At 37.9% G+C, this 19,734-nt stretch overlaps 1 protein-coding gene across 4 annotated transcripts in view; it reads left to right on the forward strand.

Annotated features, from left to right (window-relative positions):
- Positions 1-5,511: 5,511 nt before the first annotated feature.
- Positions 5,512-19,734, forward strand: part of LOC128250368 (multidrug resistance-associated protein 1-like) — a 44,277-nt gene continuing 30,054 nt past the window's right edge. For 2 of the 4 annotated variants that reach the window (XM_089338685.1, XM_089338687.1), the window contains exons 1-6: positions 7,366-7,433; positions 11,727-11,912; positions 13,114-13,233; positions 15,688-15,816; positions 17,571-17,696; positions 18,739-18,800. In XM_089338685.1, coding sequence (XP_089194811.1) covers positions 7,374-7,433; positions 11,727-11,912; positions 13,114-13,233; positions 15,688-15,816; positions 17,571-17,696; positions 18,739-18,800 — 683 coding nt within the window. In that variant the 5' untranslated portion in view covers positions 7,366-7,373. Of the gene's footprint in view, positions 5,627-7,365; positions 7,434-11,726; positions 11,913-13,113; positions 13,234-15,687; positions 15,817-17,570; positions 17,697-18,738; positions 18,801-19,734 lie in introns of those variants that run through there. The other 2 variants (XM_089338688.1, XM_089338686.1) reach the window with 2 other exon arrangements.

Genomic DNA, 19,734 nt, shown 5'->3' on the forward strand with positions numbered 1-19,734 from the left:
GCATTAAACTAATATATCAGTTTGTTGTTTACACACTCATCTCCTTGTTTTCTGTTGTTTTTTTGTAAATTCCAACTATCGTCATCATAATCATGGTTGTTTAACATCTGCCTTCCATGCTGGCATGGGTTGGACTTTTGAGTGAGGACTGGCAAGCCAGAAGGCTGCATCAGACTCCAATCTGATCTGGCAAAGTTTCTACAGTTGGATGCCCTTCCTAACGCCAACCACTCTGAGAGTACAGTGGGTACTTCTATGACCTACCAGCACGAGGGCCAGTCACATGGTACTGGCAACAGCCACTCTCAAAATTGTTTTTTACATGCCACCTGCATGGTAGCCAGTCCAGTGGCACTGGCAACAGCCTCACTCGAATGATTTTCTAATGTGTCACCAGCAAAAGTACTAGAAGGTGACGCTGGTAAAGATCAAACTTGAATGGTGCTATTTACGGGCCACTAGAACGGAAGCCAGGCAGCTGCTCTGGCAATGAAGACACTCGGACAGTGCTGTCATACAGTCTGCCTTTTACTCTGAGTGAGATGCCCTTTATATATATATATATATATATATATATGTGTGTGTGTGTATATATATATATATATATATGTATGTATATAGCAACTGTCTGGCTTCCGTGCCAGCGACACGTAAATAGTACCATCTGAGCGTGATCATTACCAGCGTCACCTTACTGGCATGTGAAAAATCATTCAAGCGAGGTCGTTGCCAGTGCTGCTGGACTAGCTCCTGTGCAGGTGGCATGTAAAAAACACTAATTTGAGTGTGGCCGTTGCCAATATCGCCTGACTGGCCCTCGTGCTGGTGGCAAGTAAAAGCATCCACTACACTCTTGGAGTGGTTGGCGTTAGGAAGGTCATCCAGCTGTAGAAACTCTGCCAGATTAGATTGGAGCCTGGTGCAGCCTTCTGGTTCGCCAGTCCACCATCAAATTGTCCAACCCATGCTAGCATAGAAGGCGGACGTTAAACGATGATGATGATGATGATGATGTGTGTGTATATATATATATGTATATATATATACACAAACATATATATGCATACATGCATACACATAAGCACACACACACACACACTCACACACACACACACACACACACACACACACACACACACACACATATATATATATATATATATATATATATATATATACATGTATACATATATATATGTGTTTCTATATTTATTTATTTTATTTTCTCTCTCTGCTTTTTTCTGTGTTCCTTTCGAAATGTTAAAGAGTTTCTCACTTTCTGAGCATTAAACTAATATATCAGTTTGTTGTTTACACACTCATCTCCTTGTTTTCTGTTGTTTTTTTGTAAATTCCAACTATCGTCATCATAATCATGGTTGTTTAACATCTGCCTTCCATGCTGGCATGGGTTGGACTTTTGAGTGAGGACTGGCAAGCCAGAAGGCTGCATCAGACTCCAATCTGATCTGGCAAAGTTTCTACAGCTGGATGCCCTTCCTAACGCCAACCACTCTGAGAGTACAGTGGGTGCTTCTATGACCTACCAGCACGAGGGCCAGTCACATGGTACTGGCAACAGCCACTCTCAAAATCGTTTTTTATGTGCCACCTGCATGGTAGCCAGTCCAGCGGCACTGGCAACGGCCTCACTCGAATGATTTTCTAATGAGTCACCAGCAAAAGTGCTAGAAGGTGACGCTGGTAACGATCAAACTTAAATGGTGCTATTTACGGGCCACTAGAACGGAAGCCAGGCAGCTGCTCTGGCAATGAAGACACTCGGACAGTGCTGTCATACAGTCTGCCTTTTACTCTGAGTGAGATGCCCTTTATATATATATATATATATATATATATATATGTGTGTGTGTGTATATATATATATATATATATATATGTATGTATATAGCAACTGTCTGGCTTCCGTGCCAGCGACACGTAATTAGTACCATCTGAGCGTGATCATTACCAGCGTCACCTTACTGGCATGTGAAAAATCATTCAAGCGAGGTCGTTGCCAGTGCTGCTGGACTAGCTCCTGTGCAGGTGGCATGTAAAAAACACTAATTTGAGTGTGGCCGTTGCCAATATCGCCTGACTGGCCCTCGTGCTGGTGGCAAGTAAAAGCATCCACTACACTCTTGAAGTGGTTGGCGTTAGGAAGGTCATCCAGCTGTAGAAACTCTGCCAGATCAGATTGGAGCCTGGTGCAGCCTTCTGGTTCGCCAGTCCTCCATCAAATTGTCCAACCCATGTTAGCATGGAAGGCGGACGTTAAACGATGATGATGATGATGATGTGTGTGTATATATATATGTATATATATATACATAAAACATATATATGCATACATGCATACACATAAGCACACACACACACAGTCACCCACACACACACACACACACATATATATATATATATACGTATATATATATATATATATATATATATATATATATATATATACATGTATACATACATATAGGTATGTCTATATTTATTTATTTTATTTTCTCTCTCTGCTATTTCTGTGTTCCTTTCGAAATGTTAAAGAGTTTCTCACTTTCTGAGCATTAAACTAATATATCAGTTTGTTGTTTACACACTCATCTCCGTGTTTTCTGTTGTTTTTTTGTAAATTCCAACTATCATCATAATCATGGTTGTTTAACGTCTGCTTTCCATGATGGCATGGGTTGGACTTTTGAGTGAGGACTGGCAAGCCAGAAGGCTGCATCAGGCTCCAATCTGATCTGGCAAAGTTTCTACAGCTGGATGCCCTTCCTATCGCCAACCACTTCTAGAGTGCAGTGGGTGCTTCTACATGCCACCGGCACGAGGGCCAAATTAAAGAATTGCAATACTAAATGTGCAGTCAGCATATCTTTATTATTAAATTAAATTATCAATTAACTTATGCTATTGTTGAATTATTCAGTATCTCACATTTTGGCAAAAGACCTTTGTCCAAGACGTTAGACAATCAAATTTACAGCAACGAACTTACCCTTACAAACCCCATATGAAACTTTGTATTATCTAATCTCATTTAATAGTCAATTTATTCGTTTATTTTTATCTTGATTTTAATCAGTAAATTGATTGACACCATGCTGTTTGTTCGTTCAAATGTGTTTATATTTGCTCGCTGACGCAGTAAAAAAATATAAAACACTAAACATTGAAAGAGAACATTTAAACAATTACTGTCCCATTAAGATTTGTTCAGGTCAACTGTTTCTTTAAGATAATTATTACATTAAATTTACTCTTAATCAGGCTAAATCTAAACCACAATTAGGCATCTTGAGAATGTTAAGAATGAACTAAACTTAAAACTAAGGAAGGGTTATGATTGCAAGCTTCCCTTATGTGCCTACGTGCAAATGTATTAGTGTAATCAATCTATTCTCTCATCCCTCTTATTTTCATGATTTTTCCCACTCATTTTATATAAAGCGTCTTTTTCTCTGTGTGTATATGTACACACATTTACGTGAATAAACACCTACCAGAATACATTCATACAAATATAGACAGACACACACATACACACACAAACATAACATATACACATATGCACACACACACACACATAAAACCAGAACATGCTTATACTGTAGGCTCTCACAAGATTCACATAATGAGTTAAAAACTTCTATGAACTGAGATTATCATTGTCATTAGCAAGCAAAATCTTCCTCGGTGGGCTTTTAAAATTAAAGAAATTAAGAATAATAACTAGTGGAGTAAGTCAATGGAAATTGTCCGAAGGTAAAGATGATGCAAATAGGAGTGGGTCTTTTCAAAACAAATGTTCACTAAATCAGGCACTTATGTTGAATCCGACGACCCCATAGTAATATCAAAGGAACTGCTGGAATCAGCCCTCCATCAATTACGCTCGTTGAAGGAAATGAGGGTCTCCCTTAAAGTTACTTTCTTGAACGGTCTATAATTTCAACAGCCCCTTGTTTTAGCGTTAATATTAACAAGTGTACATTGTGTATAAGGGAATCTCTTGCCATCTTTAGGTCCTTTGGGCCTAAAACATTACATAAATTTACAGAGCTGATCCCTTTCTGCAACCATAAGTTTTCTTCTACATTTCTGAAAGTATATATAGAAGTAAGACTAGATGTGATAGATAATAGTCAGTTAGCTTAGTAGGTTTCGAAACCGGATAGAAAATTTCCTATGAATAGCAGCCACCTATCTGGTTAGCCATAAAATAAAATAAAATGATTTTTTTTTTTTGGTTAGAAATTTTGGACTGGTTCTGCTAAAAGTTTATTTATTTATTGATTTTCTTTGTATGTTATCTCTATATATAAAAGTAAAATGGCCAAATGTATGTTTGCATGTCTCATTTAGTGGTTATGCAAGGTTCAATGGCAGTAGGCGTGCTCAGATTGTGGTGAAAATTTACAAGGACAGAGGCGAGGAAGTGACTGGACTAGGTTAGAAATCTCCATCTCAAAAGCTGTGGTTACTAGGGCAACAAAACCCAAACTTTGACAAGTGTTTGTCGTTTCTCTCTTTCGGATATCACCCTGTCTTCCTCGATCTCCCGCTTTCCTCCCTTCCCTCCACAGCTTCCTCTCTCTTTCCCTCTCCATCTTCGCCCTCTCTCTCACTCTTTCTTCCACCATCTCTCTCTCTGTACGTCTGTCTGTATCTATAGAGAGAAAGCGTTGACAGCCGCAAAAGTTTAAATACTCCTGCCACAGGTACTGCGAGTAAAATTATTCTCGGAAAGTTATCAAGTCTATTGTTACACTTTTTCTAATCACCTGAGTTATAATCATCTATAGTGATGTGTGACACACTTTTTTGAGTAATTCTATACAATGCATACGGAAAGAAGAGGCCATGGGATGAGGCGTAAAAGCAAAGGGGCTGTGAGCCGATGATCAATGTCGTGAATCGCTGTAATACACAATAGTTTCCCTGTTTACAAGAATGTACAGCGATTCCACAAGGAGCCGCAGTTCATTCTTAGGAGATGTAGACATGCCTCCGTTTGCTCACATGTTCCTCCTCGTCTCACATGACCACCTCAATTGACTCCTTTTCTGCTTTGTTTATCTTCTCTTAGTGGCTTAGTCAACGGATGAAGGGTCAAAGCCTTCGTGACTAGTTAGAGCAGTGGTTCCCAAACTACTTTTCTCTGGGCCACATTTTCGGAATGAAAATTTGCTAGCGCTTCACCAATGTGCCAGGGAGAGGGTTGAAGGGAGATAACTGCGGATTCGAAGTCCATCATTGATAATTCTCTCCTCCAATTTGCGGACCTTAGTTACTATATTCTTAATACTTTATATAATGCAAAAATATCCCAATGATAAAATCGGTCAATGATTATTTAGAACTATTTATATTGGGAATCATGCATGCAATTACAAGTAATCCATGATAATATTTTTGACTTGTGAATTTTTAAAACTGTTTCTAAATCTTTTGTTGTCTTTCAATCATCCCGCCTCACCCGCTATCCTCTTCCGCCGCACCGGTTGGGAACCACTGAGTTAGAGGAAGTTTTCTGCAGACTGGAGACTTAACACAAATGCTTGCACCACTCAAATACCAGATGGTGATAGTGAAACTACAGATTGATGAAGGGGTAAGTGTACCACTTATTAAATTTTGCATATTTTTTCCAATGAAAAGGGATGCGGATCAGTGTGTTGACAACTAGACTGATTAGTCTATGGTTTCATATTGACTTGGCAGGCTGAAGTCGCCGAGACACTCCTATTGCTTTACTGCAAATATGTTGTTTAAATAAAGTAAGTAAATTTATCTGCTACACGTCTGCTTCCGGTTTTCACTTAAGATCTACTCTGGCTGGACGACTTAGAATATTACAAGAATGTTAGTTTGCACAAGTTGCTGCCCACTTCTGTTTAGCTAATTTTTTTAGATTTTTACTTTGTATACTTATATATCTTACACTTAGTGCAAACATCAAGTATTTTTTTTCTTTTTGTGGGAGGAGTTAAAGTCTTATGGTGGTGGTGGTGGGGGGGAGGTTGTGACCATCGTAAGCCAGCTCCCCTCAGAACGTGAGACCAATTCAGTTAATGTTTCTCTAGAATAGATGTAAGTTGATGGCTGCATGGAAAACATGGGCAAGAAGGAAATTCCAGAGGGTCGATGTTCTAATCATCATCATCATCATCATCGTTTAACGTCTGCTTTCCATGCTAGCATGGGTTGGACAGAAGGAAGAAATTGGTGAAGTGGTAAGAGTAGGGTGTGGTGGGCAGGACACAGTTTTAACGATGAGTGGACCAGAAACGAATGAATTCGGAGTGCCTTAGTGGACACGGCACGAGACAAGCTTGCTCTAAGGATCAGAAGCCACCATAGCTGCAATAGAGAGAGAAGACAGGGTGTGAAAGTAGTGCTGGAATATGCTGGCTAGCGACTTTAAGCCAATCTGTTGGATTACCCTCCTTGGTGGAGGCGGAGTGCAGTCTAGGGTGTTTGTATGTTTAGCAGCAGCACTGTCCCAGATGTGAGAGCAGTACTTCACTGTGAGTCTCGCTTGAACTTTGTAGAAGATTAGTAGTTTTTTATGTTATGGTATTTGAATGGGTGGAGTATTTTCTGGTCCCAAAGAGGAAAGCTAATCTTAGGGATACAGTCTTTACCATGTTGAGTATTTGCTAACATATTTAATTAAGGGAGGTTTAAAATCTCACTAAAAATAAATATGCAGAAGAAAACAACGATATTAGCCTCTGGCCAACATCAGTCTAATTCATCATTATTTCAGCAAGTACAAGAGACATTCGTGACTGTTTCAGTATTATTATGAACTCATTAGCGAAACCTTTTCCAGTCTTTATCTTTTTCTATCTCCCTCTTCCACTCTTTTTCTCGCATTCTCTCGCTTACCACTCAATCTTTTGATTTTGATCTTTCTATCTCTTTTCCGTTTTCTTTTTCCTGCTTTGCTTCTATCTTTTTCCTTTCTCTCTTTCTTTACTCTTATTCTGATCCATCTCTTTTTTCTACTTCTTTTCTCTTTCTCTTTATTATCTTTCTTTTCACTTTCTTTGTCTTTCCTTCTAACTGATCTACTCTTTCTTTCCAGTCCGCCTTCTCTCTCTCTCTCTGTCTCATCTGCTTTTCAATTTCCAATTCTTTTCCCTATCTTTTCATTCTTTTTTAACCAAATATATTTACTTCACTCCTCCTCCTCCTCCTCTTTTTATATTGCACTCTACTCCTCTGCCACCTAATTATTTTAAACCTTATCCACACCCTCCCATTTTTATTCATTGTACTTCATTTCTTTCACTCTCTCCTCTCTCTTTTTTTCCTCTTATCTGTCCTGTTCTCTTTCTATCTCTCATTCACTCATGCACTTCATGCTTATGGCGAGAGACAACTTTCAAGTATTCTGCCAATCGCCACTTTGGGTAAATGTTATATAATTATTATCATTATTATCATTTTTTGTTTATTTTCTTCATTGATTTTAACGAAACTCCGAGTAGCTTTTTCGTATCTATCTATCTATCTGTCTGTCTGTCTATCAATCTCGGTAGCTAGATTGTTTAGCTCTCGGCATGCATATTTTTCTATCCCGCCACTTAGTTATTTAGATCTGACTAAATGTTTTAATTGTTGTATTTGTATACATTTCTGTGAGTTCGTTTCTCTGAATATCTTGTTAGGTTATTTTGTATCTATCACATTTTATTGTGTGCGTGTATTTGCGTTTATATCTAATTGTTCGACTAATTATCATCGAGTAAACGAGGGAGTCACAATGTGGTCGTTCGAATAATTAGAAATAACACTCAAATCGCAGTTTGCAGAAGAAATAACAAAATGATCTCGATTGAAATGGTTTGGATCGTAGAATCTGCTTGATCAGAGTTGTCCGACTGTATGTGCGCACGCACTCACGTACACACATGCATGCACACGCCTCAGAATAGGGAAGCCTAAAAATCGACATAAATGTTGACTTTCCCTCCCAGACAAGAGTAAAAAATATATTTATACACAAATATATAATGTGTGTGCGTGTCGCCAGCCTATCGTATATCCGAAAAAGAAGCACGCTCTAATAAAATTACTTTTATATATATAAAAACAATAGTTTGCGAGAAAATGGGGGGGGGGGGTCTTTCCATATATACATATATATATACACGCGCGAGTCGTTTAAGAGACCATAAGGAAAAAGATGTACTCTTATATATGTCAGTAGAGTGGGTATATTATCCGAAATATCCGGCATTCAATCGTTTTGAGTCTCAGACTTGTCAAGATTCGTTCTTTAGTTTCCGTGTGCATGACAGCACGTGTTGTCAACTGTAAACACATGAAATATTATCACTAATTCGGTTTTTCGACGCACATACATACATATACATACTTCTTTTCTGTATGTATGCGTGTGGAATGTAGATAAAAACAGTGTCGCATTTTCACCTTGAGAAAAGCCTTGCATATTTGTTCATACCTGCTTCATTTGTGTATGTATAATCCGTGAATTTCCAAAAAAAAAAAACGAGATCAACATCGAAAAAGTGGTATTAATTATAATAGTCCATGTGTTTTTTTTTAACCACCGAAGAGCCAAAATATTGCAACATGCATGGAGAAAAGGAACAAATATGCAAGGCTTTTCTTTAAAATGCGACATTGTTTTTGTTATTTACATTGCACGTACACGTACACGCCCGCCTGCCTCTTCCCCTTCGACAGGAATGTTTGCACTTGACAAGACAACACGTGCTTTCAAATCTTGTTTTGATTGGATAAAATTTTTTAAAATAAACTGTCTCCCCCCACAATACATACCCCTTCACACATATTGTACTCCCCCATATACACAGACCCCACCCACAACACACATCACACACCACATGCTAACATAACTCCCTCCCCCACGACTTTATCCTTTACAGAAAGAAAACAGACCAACGAACATAGCTATATACACCTACATCTCCCCCCCCCCCCGGAAAAAAATCATACATATGACACCACTACACATACCACACACCATATCCCCACAGGAGTAGCTCCTTAGTAGTACACACTTTCGCCACTTCAAGATTACTCTTGCCAGCTTCACAAAGACCTGGCTGATCATCTCCCCTATTCTTCTGATTTGGTCCCATCTGACTATCATCTGTTCCCCAACATGAAAAAACACTTGGTTGGGAACCAGTGTAGCAGTGGTGATGATGATGTTGCATCTGCTGTTGATGACTTTTTTTGACCAACAGGATGAAAGCTTCTTCACCAATGTGATTCAAGTACTGCAACACCGATACAAGAAGTGAGTGGACCACAAGAGGGACTATGTTGAAAAATAAACCACATTTGGTTACATTCCATGAGAGTAACTTGATCAGCCTATGAACTTTCCAGGTGACCCTTGTACTGCTGCATTTGACAATACTGATGACTCAACATACATGCTCCTGAAAGAAGCTTGTTGTATGCATATATATATATATATATATATATGGCTAACGACTGGCACAGCATGCTTGAGACTCAAGAGTACCAACAAATTTGAATCAATCTGTTCGGCTCCATATATATATACATGGTAGTAAAACATGGGCCGTGACTGCTGAGGACATGCGTAAGCTCGCAAGAAACGAAGCTAGTATGTTATGATGGATATGTAATGTCAGTGTGCATACTCGACAGAGTGTAAGTACCTTGAGGGAAAAGTGAGACCTAAGAAGCATCAATTGTGGTCTGCAAGAGAGATGATTGTGCTTGTATGGACATGTGGCAAGAATGGATGAGGATAGCTGTGTGAAAAAGTGCCACATCCTAGCAGCTGAGGGAACCTGTGGAAGAGGTAGACCCAAGAGGACATGGGATGAAGTGGTGAAGCACAACCCTCGAACATTAGGCCTCACTGAGGCAATGACTAGTGACCGGGACCTTTGGAAATATGGAGTACGTGAGGAGACCTGGCAAGCCAAGTGAGAGCATAATTCTGTGGCCTCTGCCAGAAGTGTAGCCAGCTCACTTATTCGTATCTTTACTTCATTGGACACTAAACTCTGCTTGCGAAGACCTGTTGAGGCAAACGAATTTGAAATCTGAAATCGGAATCGAACCAAATCCGACAACTGGCAACTGTGCCAACCTCTCCTTCATTGGACACTAAACTCTGCTTGCGAAGACCTGTTGGGGCAAGTGAAATCGAAATCATAATTGAACCATATTTGAAGACCGGCACCTGCGCCATTGGAGCACTAACAGCACCGTCCAAGTGTGATCATTGCCAGAGCAGTTGTCTGGCTTCCGTGCTAGTGGCACATAAATAGCACCATTTGAGCATGATTGTTACTAGCGTCGCCTTACTGGCACTTGTGCCAGTGGAACGTTAGAAAATCATTCGAGCAAGGTCGTTGCCAGTGCCGCTGGACTGGCTCTTGTGCAGGTGGCATGTAAAAAACACCATTTTGAGCGTGGCTGTTGCCAGTACCGCGTGACTGGCCCTCATGCCGGTGGCACGTAAAAGCACCCACTACACTCTCGGAGTGGTTGGCGTTAGGAAGGGCATCCAGCTGTAGAAACTCTACCAGATCAGATTGGAGCCTGGTGCAGCCATCCAGTTCACCGGTCCTCAGTCAAATCGTCCAACCCATGCTAGCATTGAAAGCAGACGTTAAATGATGATGATAATAATGATGATATACACATACAACAGTCATCTTTCCATTTCTGTTTACCAAATCCATTCACAAGTCTTTGGTCAACTCAAGACTACAGTAGAAGACATTTGCTCAAAGTACTGCACAGTGGGACTGAACCTGCAATCACACAGTTAGGAAGCAAGTTTCTTAACTAAACAGCTGTACCTGTAAAACTTCTTTTATCATCATCATCATCATTATCTCTTTCTTCTTGGACTTTCTATTTCTACAAACTTATCTTGGAGTTGAATGTACATTAAAACTAATTAGGTCAATTTGATAATGAGTCATTTAATTAACAGGGTTGTCTATTTTGATTTGTACATGTGTTTGTGTGTGTGTGTGTGTAAACCTTGTTGTATATCAGTGCCAACTGCTTTCAAGTCTCAGGGTGAGAATAGTTATATAACGTTGCATTTTTAACAAGAAAAAATTATTTAAGTTCTGGAGAGAGAGAGAAGATTAGACACAAAATATCTTGATTACAAAGCTGTATGAGCAAGAATTTGTTCTCTAGAACCAATGTGGATACTTCTGTGTGGTCACTTCTTCTATTAGAATTAGCTAAATCTTAAACTAGCTAAATGTCCAATCATTTAAAAAAAAACAAAGGACACATTAGAGTGCGATGTTCTAGATATATGAAAAGAAAGGATAGACAACTGGAATGCCTTTGTTTCTATATGACAGCTCAATCAAGACTAACAGAGGATTAAATTAAATACTGTGGTTTCCAATCCTAAAGTCATAGCTCCCTTTAGAAATCATTGACCAAATTATTCCTTAATAATTGTAGCAGAAGGTTCCCAATGTAACAGCGTTTAACCATTGCCTTCTAGCAAATATAGCTTATACAGCTATGGCATCATTAATATTTTTGAAAAGCTTTGTGACCCTCCACCCAAAATTTTTCATTCAGCTTTTCAAAAATATCTAGTTCTGATAGTGATTCAGCAATTAGTGCAAGGTCATCAGCATAGAGGAGCTCCCAGGGGCATCCTGTTTATTATTTTAATTTTTGTTTTTCAGAATTCCTCATTGACATGGAGTTCAAACAATGGTTCTTGGCCCCAGTTTACCGACTGCTTTCAAAAAACAGTTCTTGTATGGATACCTTGTGGTTGGTTGTTTCTCACACTGCCTTACTACTCATATTACCTCATCACAACTCGTGGAAAATCTAGGCATATCACATTTTTCAGCATTTTAAAAACTGTAAGTAAAAAGCCTCTCTTTCCTCCTCTTCTTTGTTGTTGGTGGTGGTGGTGACAGTGGTGGCAGTGGTGGTGAAGTAGTTTTGGTGATTTTGGTAGTAGTGACAGTACTGAATGTTATGGTAGTACTAATAGCTGAGAGAAAGGTGGAGTTCAGCCTGAGTATTGTTGAGGGTGGGGTTGAAGACTGTTATGATAGTGTAATTGAGGGCAGAGGTGACATGTTGAGGAGTGTGAAAGAAGTTGTTGTGGTTGAGAGCAAGATTGAAGATAGCTATTCTGATAAGGAGGAAGTTGTAGGTGGTGATGGATTGTGGAGCTGAAAGTGGCTGAGTGCAAAATAGCTGTTATAGTTGGAAACGTTGGAGTTGGTTGTTTTGGTTGTTGGTTGAAAAGTGGTGATTGTTGTTGTTGTTGTTGTTGGGGGATATGCAGCTGATAGGTGTTATTGTATTTTGATTATTTTCCAGGTGATATTTTGAGGAAAAGTGGCCAGTGCAGAGCCTGAGAAGAGTAATATAGAATAGGTGATGAAAGGGGAAGAAATATGGACAGGGTAGTATGCAACCAGCTAACTCTGAGCAACAGAGACTATTGTTATGCAAGTAGTAGAGTACTAAAAGACATGCCTGTGAGCTAATGATGTTTGTGAATGAGTCCTTGTCAATCATCTAGATGGCTTTCCTTTGGATGCAGTCTGTTATGTTTTTTTTGTGTAGCCTTAGCACCATACCGGATTTGGGAGCGGTATTCTATTGTGGGCCTCACTTGACTATTGTAGTGCATCAGTTACTCAAAGCTAAAAGTATTTTCTATCTCTAAAAAGGAAATCTTTGGGATACATTTTTTTCTGTTATAAATGTTTGTTATGTATAAGAGATCACCAGGAGATGTTATCAATGAATCACTACATTTGTAGTGATTTTGAAGGGTTTAATTGATTCATTGTCCATAAACTTTGAGATGCTGAAGTAGCAGATATGTATTGTCTTTAAATGAAACATTGATATCATATGGTCCTTTGTATTTAGCATTTAGCTTGTGTTGGAAGGTTGCATTAAAGACAACAGATTGGTGTTAAGCTCCTGATAAACCTAGTCTGTGACCTAGGTTTGATTTCCAACTGTTAAAACATACCCATGTTTGGATATCTTTTTCAATATGTCAACAAATTTTTGTATCTTTATACTTTTATTTTACAGCTTTTAAGCTTCCTCCTGGCTGTTTTTGTCCTTTGTGATTTAATAGTGAACATCTACTATGAAAATACACATGTTACAGCAGTGGACTATATTGCAGGTATATCCCAGATTATAGCTTATGTAAGTATTCAAAGGTGTTTCTCAGTTGTTTCCTTACAGTAACAGCAACAAAATGTTTAATTCTTTTGATACTACACCACCATACAAAATTTAATGTTTTAAAATATTTTTATTTAAGTTATATCACACTCCATGTTTTTAAATAAAATTTCATTATGTGGCAACAAAAAGAAAGTTATTTTACGAAATTGTTCCAAATGATTATTTTCAAAATTAACCGAAATTCATAAGGACTGGACTTTGTAATAGCAATTTTTTTTTCTTGTTCAGCATGTGTGGTTATTTATAGACTGAGTGTTTAAAACTTTCCAATATGGTGCAAATGTTGAACAAATGTTGAAGGGTTAACATTTTGTTCTTCTGCAACTTCTCAACTTATTCTTGCATGATTTCAGTTCAGTTGGTTGCTGTCAATTACAGAAAGTCATCTGTGACTTTCTTCAAGACTCATGCCCCTGCTATGAAATTTTTGAAGCCAGTGTTGAGCTGTACATTTATTGATGGTCTCCTCACTGGATACGTGGTTAATATTATGAGTAGTTTCCTCTGCAATGTGTTACACTTTAAACTCATACAAAATTTGCTTTTTCTACTATTGCCATACATCAGTAGATTGCAATCTGTATATCAATTAAATAAATGTTTATTCCAAAGTGAGGATCAAAGTTTGAAATAACAAAATGCATGATTATCTAATGTATTTTGTGTGTGTGTGTGTGCACGTGCGTACATGTATAGCCGAATCTGTATATATGTATATTTGGTTGAATGGCTAAGTAGTCATAGGTTAAGGGTTCAATCACACTGTATGACATCTTGAGCAGGCATGCATCTTTAATTTTAGCTGAACTAGGTCTTGTAAGTGAAAGTGAGTAGACAGAAATAGTGTAGAAATTCATCAGATAAATTATGCATGTAACCCCTGTAATTTAAAGGTCTAACCTTGTCGTAGATGTCTGAATCTGCCTGAGAACTAGGTGAAGGGTACACGTGTTTGTGGATTATTCAGCCACTTGCATGCTAATCCAATGAGCCTGGTAATTCAGTTGATCAAGCAACTGAAAAATTATGATGAGAAATGCTGATCAAAATCCATTGATATGTCTTTGTTTGTCTGTCTGTCTGTCTGTCTGTGTATGTATATGTATGTATCTCTCTCTCTCTCTCTCTCTCTACACACACACACATATATATATATATATATATATTAAAGACAGAAATGCAACATTTTCCAAATGGCAATCGGTAATATATGTTTTTGACTTGCTTTTCATGTGTTTCACTTTTGGGAATTGTTCCCATGGGCCAGTGCTGCTGAACATTTATCTATAAAAACACACACACACACACACACGCGCATGCATGCATGTATGCGCGTGAGTGTTGTGGGAGAGTGTAAAAGCTGAACACACATTAAGATGGTCTCTTTTCAGTACCAGAAAAGTGTAATTTTGTTATCCTTTTACTGGTGTCCATCACCATGATACACAACTATCAATGTCTCGGATCAGTTCACTCTGTGCTAATCAAATGGTGTGCAAAGTGAACTTATCAATATTACCAGGCAGAAAGATATAGGAGCTTTGTTTGTATAATTGGCACAGAATTCAAAACTTACCATAAATATTGTTTGGTGAACTGTAGATTACCCCAGGTAGCTCACCCTAGATACACTAAGCTTGTGAGGATGAATATTTTTCTGTAATGTTTTTATAACCCAATGGTTATTACACTTACACACACACACACACACACACACACACACACACACACACACACACACACACACACACACACACACACACACACACACTCATATACTTACAAACACATTGTATAGAGCTGGGTTTTAATGAGGTCATTATCTGCATTTTTAATCATTTCCTCTCAGGTCATAAATTACCTGACTGAAGTTAATAAAAAGGCTGCTACCTCTCAAGCTAGCAAGAGGGTTTCTATGCAGTCATTTGACCTGTTAGAAGCAGCAGCTCAATCTTCTTGAAATTACAACATTACCATCGTAAATATAGATGAGGGCACTAGAGTAAGAAGTCCCCAATACACAAAAACATAGGACAGTCACAGCTGCGACACCTTTGATCACAGGTCAAACAAGGCTGATTTGAGATTAAACAATCATTTTCGTCTCCTTCCACCACATCTTGAAAATGAAAGTCTGAAGTATTTAAAACAAAAGCTGAATTAGTTATTAGCTTCTTGTCTTATATTCATTCTCTTTGTCCTCTCTATATCTCAGTATCTTCTTTCTCTCTCTCTCATCCTTCCACACTTTCTCTTTCTCATGCTTCCTTGCTGTTACTTGCCTTCTCTCTCTCTCTCTCTCTCTCTCTCCATATTCTCCTTTATCACCATCTCTATCTTGTCTCTTCTCCCCTCTTTCTCTCTCTCTCTCTCACTCACTCATATCAACAATTAAACCTTTACTATTTACAGTTATGTGCAATGGTCCTGATGCAAGTTGAACGCTGGATGGGTGTTGTGGCATCAGGAGTTCTCTTCATATACTGGCTGCTGTCATTGTTGACTGGCACTGTTCTGTGTTACAACAAAGTCATAATGAAGGTAAAGTACAACTGGAACAGTCTCACCCACACATGTACTGAAAAAGGAGGGAAGGGCAGGGTTACTACAGACTTATTTTATTACAAATAAAGCTATTGTTTAGTAAAAAACTTATCATCATCATCATCATCACCATCATTATCAGCAACATCACTATCTTAATCATCATCATCATTCTCGATGTCATCATCATCATCTCATCACAAATCATTTTTGTCATCATTCTAACACTGGCATCAAGATCAGCATCACTACCATAATCATTACCATTATCATCATCATTATTACCACCAACACAAGCATCATTATTGTTATCACCTCCACCACACCAACACCATCATCTTCCTGTCAATAACCACTTCTTCCATGCTTTTATGACTTGGACAGGTTTGTCATAGGGCATATCACAACTTGTCTGATCCATGAGGATCAAATGAGTTGTTAGTAAGAAAATTAAAGCATGTGCACTAAGTTTTAACAGTCTAGCTCACTTCCGCTGTTTACAGCAGTGCTTGGAAGTAATGTGCATAGCGTATGTTTGTTACATTGACCATAATGGAGAAAACTGAGCCAAAAGCTTGATGGTACCTGCTCAGAGACCTACACAAAGTTTTCAAAACGCTTTCATGAGCATATATGTTCCAAGAAACTGATTGTGTCTCACCTAGCAGTAAAGACTGGCGTTTACCATTTTATGAGTTTCAATCCCTTCTTACTTACTTATACCCATTGATAGTCCCCTATTTGACTCTGTTCCTCACTCCCTCCTTATCTTTGTCTCCCTATCTATCTCCCTTCCTTACTCTCTCTCCCTCTCCCTCACTTTCATATACACATACACTACCTCAGTTCATAATATAATTTACTATACTATAAGACTTTTTCAAGCCAAGAGATCTAATTCTAGAAACTTTGTCCTTTATATATTTATTATTATTATTCTTTTCATATACAAACAACAGATTAAGCTGTTGGAAAAGAAAAAATCCTAAAATTGGGCTACAACAAGTAACTTTAGATGCCAAGAACCCTCCTAAGTATCTTAGCTGTCCCTGACAACACTATTTTCTGGAGCTATACTAAACTGGATTTTATGTTCGTTTCCGCTATCCATCTGTTCAGATCTTTAGGAATACTTCCCAATGCACCTCTTCTTCTTTTCTTTCTCTTCTCTACTTATTTGAAACACTCAATATGACTGAACTTTCAATAATGTACATTTGTTATGATCTTCACCGAACATTTACATTGATATTATTATCTATGCTTGTGAAACTCATTGAAATTTCTGTGGACATTTGAACATTTGATGGTTTAAACATGTTTGTCCAATTTTTACCTCCCCACACCTTTATATCATCATCATCGTCGTTTAACGTCCGCTTTCCATGCTAGCATGGGTTGGACGATTTGACTGAGGACTGGTGAAACCAGATGGCTACACCAGGCTCCAATCTGATTTGGCAGAGTTTCTACAGCTGGATGCCCTTCCTACCACTGGTAAACAAAAAATTATGAAAACTAGTTTGGTATGTGAATAAATCTATTTCACAACTACACATATTTCAGATTCAGGTGCATTTTCAAACCCCAAAACAAATTCTACACATATATATATATTATATATGCCTCCACAAAAATACGCACACTGACACACACAGATATGTGTGAGCATGATATTTATGTATACACCCACTAAAACACTGACACACAGGTAACCTAAATATGACCTTTCTCTCTGTCTCATGTTACAGCAATATGAAACTGATATTCTACACTTCAACGTATTCCTTGCACGCTATACATTCATAGTATTGGAGATTGTGTTCCATTGCTTTGCTGAAGTGCCACACAAATATGACAAGAAAGCATTACAAAGGGTTAGTTTATGTCATATTTTATATTTTTATATTTTTTTTTATGATGTTTATTCTTAAAGTAAAGTGGGTGATAATGTGAATACCATACTGAACTAAGAAATGTTAATTAATTTATACTACACCTTAACAGATATATTTACTAAAATTACATAAAAATATCTAGAAATACTAGAGTAAATTTATTCAATAAAATCACCATTGGCTTCAACCACAGCCTCCTTGGAATAAAACCCAGAACATAAGTTTAAATTTGTGTGTGTGTGTTTACATACACACATGCACACACATAGACTTACATAAACACACGCACAAATTTTAAAAAAGTACACATTTGACAATATAGTCCTAGAGACACAAAATATATGAGCTTGTCATGGTTGATATGCTTTGATCATAAGTTTGCTCAACTAGGGTTATCTTGAGGGCTAAACATCAACAAAATTATAAAAACAATTTTTTCAGCTTTACTTGCTCTCAAGAATAAGATGTATATTGCTGTTTCACTTGCAGCTGTTGTTGGGCAATTGCTTTTTACTATAGCCTTGGGTTGACCAATGCCATATGAGTATATTTAGTAGATGGAAGCTGTGAAAACCCACCTGATATATGTGTACTTGTATTGTTGATGCTTAATCCTAAGCCAACTCTGATTGAATAGACCAATGAGCAAAGGTATTTTAGTCAAGATCATCTGGCCCTTTTGTATCTCTACAACATAATTGTCTAATACTCCTTCTGCTTGAAGTACCTCTTTTATTTAGCTGTGTGCCAAATTGCATCTCTTTATGTAAAAGTATAACTTAGCTAATCAAAAAATAGTCATCAATAAAATAGACCCTTTGACGCCAGTGCTGTTGCATGACCACAGCCTAGTGACTGAACAGTGAAAGTATTTGTGTGTGCGTGCATATGTGTGTCTGTGAATATTTTGTTTGGCATCGAGAAAATGTGTGAAAAATTTATTAACTGTATACCCAATCAAACCATCTAGCTCATTCCAGCATGGAAAATGGATGTTTGATGATGATGTCTATATTTACAGAAACCAAATCCAGAGCTGGAAGCATCTTTCCCATCCAAGTTCACAATTCATTGGATCACTCCGTAAGTCCAAAGAATACTTTCTAAAATTGATGTAAAACCAGTATTCTTTTCATGACCACATTTGGTGAGATTGTTGAGATGCTTGAATAGAGGTGTGTTGCAGTCAAGCAGTATGGTAGAGAGGAGCTTCAGCCAAGTTCCTCATGGAAAAGGCACACTGTAATCGTTGTCTGAAAAGCACTGCAAAATGAGACAGAGATAGCCACTTCCTAAATGTTACCCAATCCTTCATTGTCAAAATGCTCTTGTCAATGAGATGTACCTAGAGTTGTCTCTCTTAGGTACATCTCATTGACAAGAGTCAAAAACTTGAAACATCAATGTCTGAGATTCCCAAGAGATGGCGACACTGAATGAACTGGGTGTTTTCACACCTTTTTAACATGTTTTTCTTTATGTGTATGTATGTGTGTGTACATACATGCGTGCATGTGCCTGCATGCATGTACATGTGTGTGAGTCTAAATATGAGTTTACATTCTGTACTTTGCATGAAGCACTGAGCTACAAACGATGTTTGCTGACATTCCCTGTCAACAACATAGTCTTCTAACTTTGTGCTATCAAAGTAGAATAAAAAACATCTCATACTTGAAAAACAGGTAAGAGTTAGTAACAGGAAGAGCATTTGGCTATAAAGCAATGGCTCAATAATATTTATTCATTTACCATGCCAGTATGGAAAAAAAATGGACATAAAATAAATTCATTTTACTAGAATGGGACAGTGTAACCCAGATAAAGAGGGCATTATTGAATCATTAGTAAAAATATTTCTGTAGTTTCTAAGAAAAGGTCAATCATTCATTAAGGCCTGTGTTTGAGATAATATGAACATTAAGATATTGAGGGTTAGTGTATAATATACCCAGATACATTGAAGTGAAGGGCCATGAGTTTGCCTTAATTGAATTGGCAAAAGTCATTCATGAGA

Source organism: Octopus bimaculoides, chromosome 20 (assembly GCF_046866305.1).
Source record: "Octopus bimaculoides isolate indiv1 chromosome 20, ASM4686630v1, whole genome shotgun sequence".
NCBI lineage: Eukaryota > Metazoa > Mollusca > Cephalopoda > Octopoda > Octopodidae > Octopus > Octopus bimaculoides.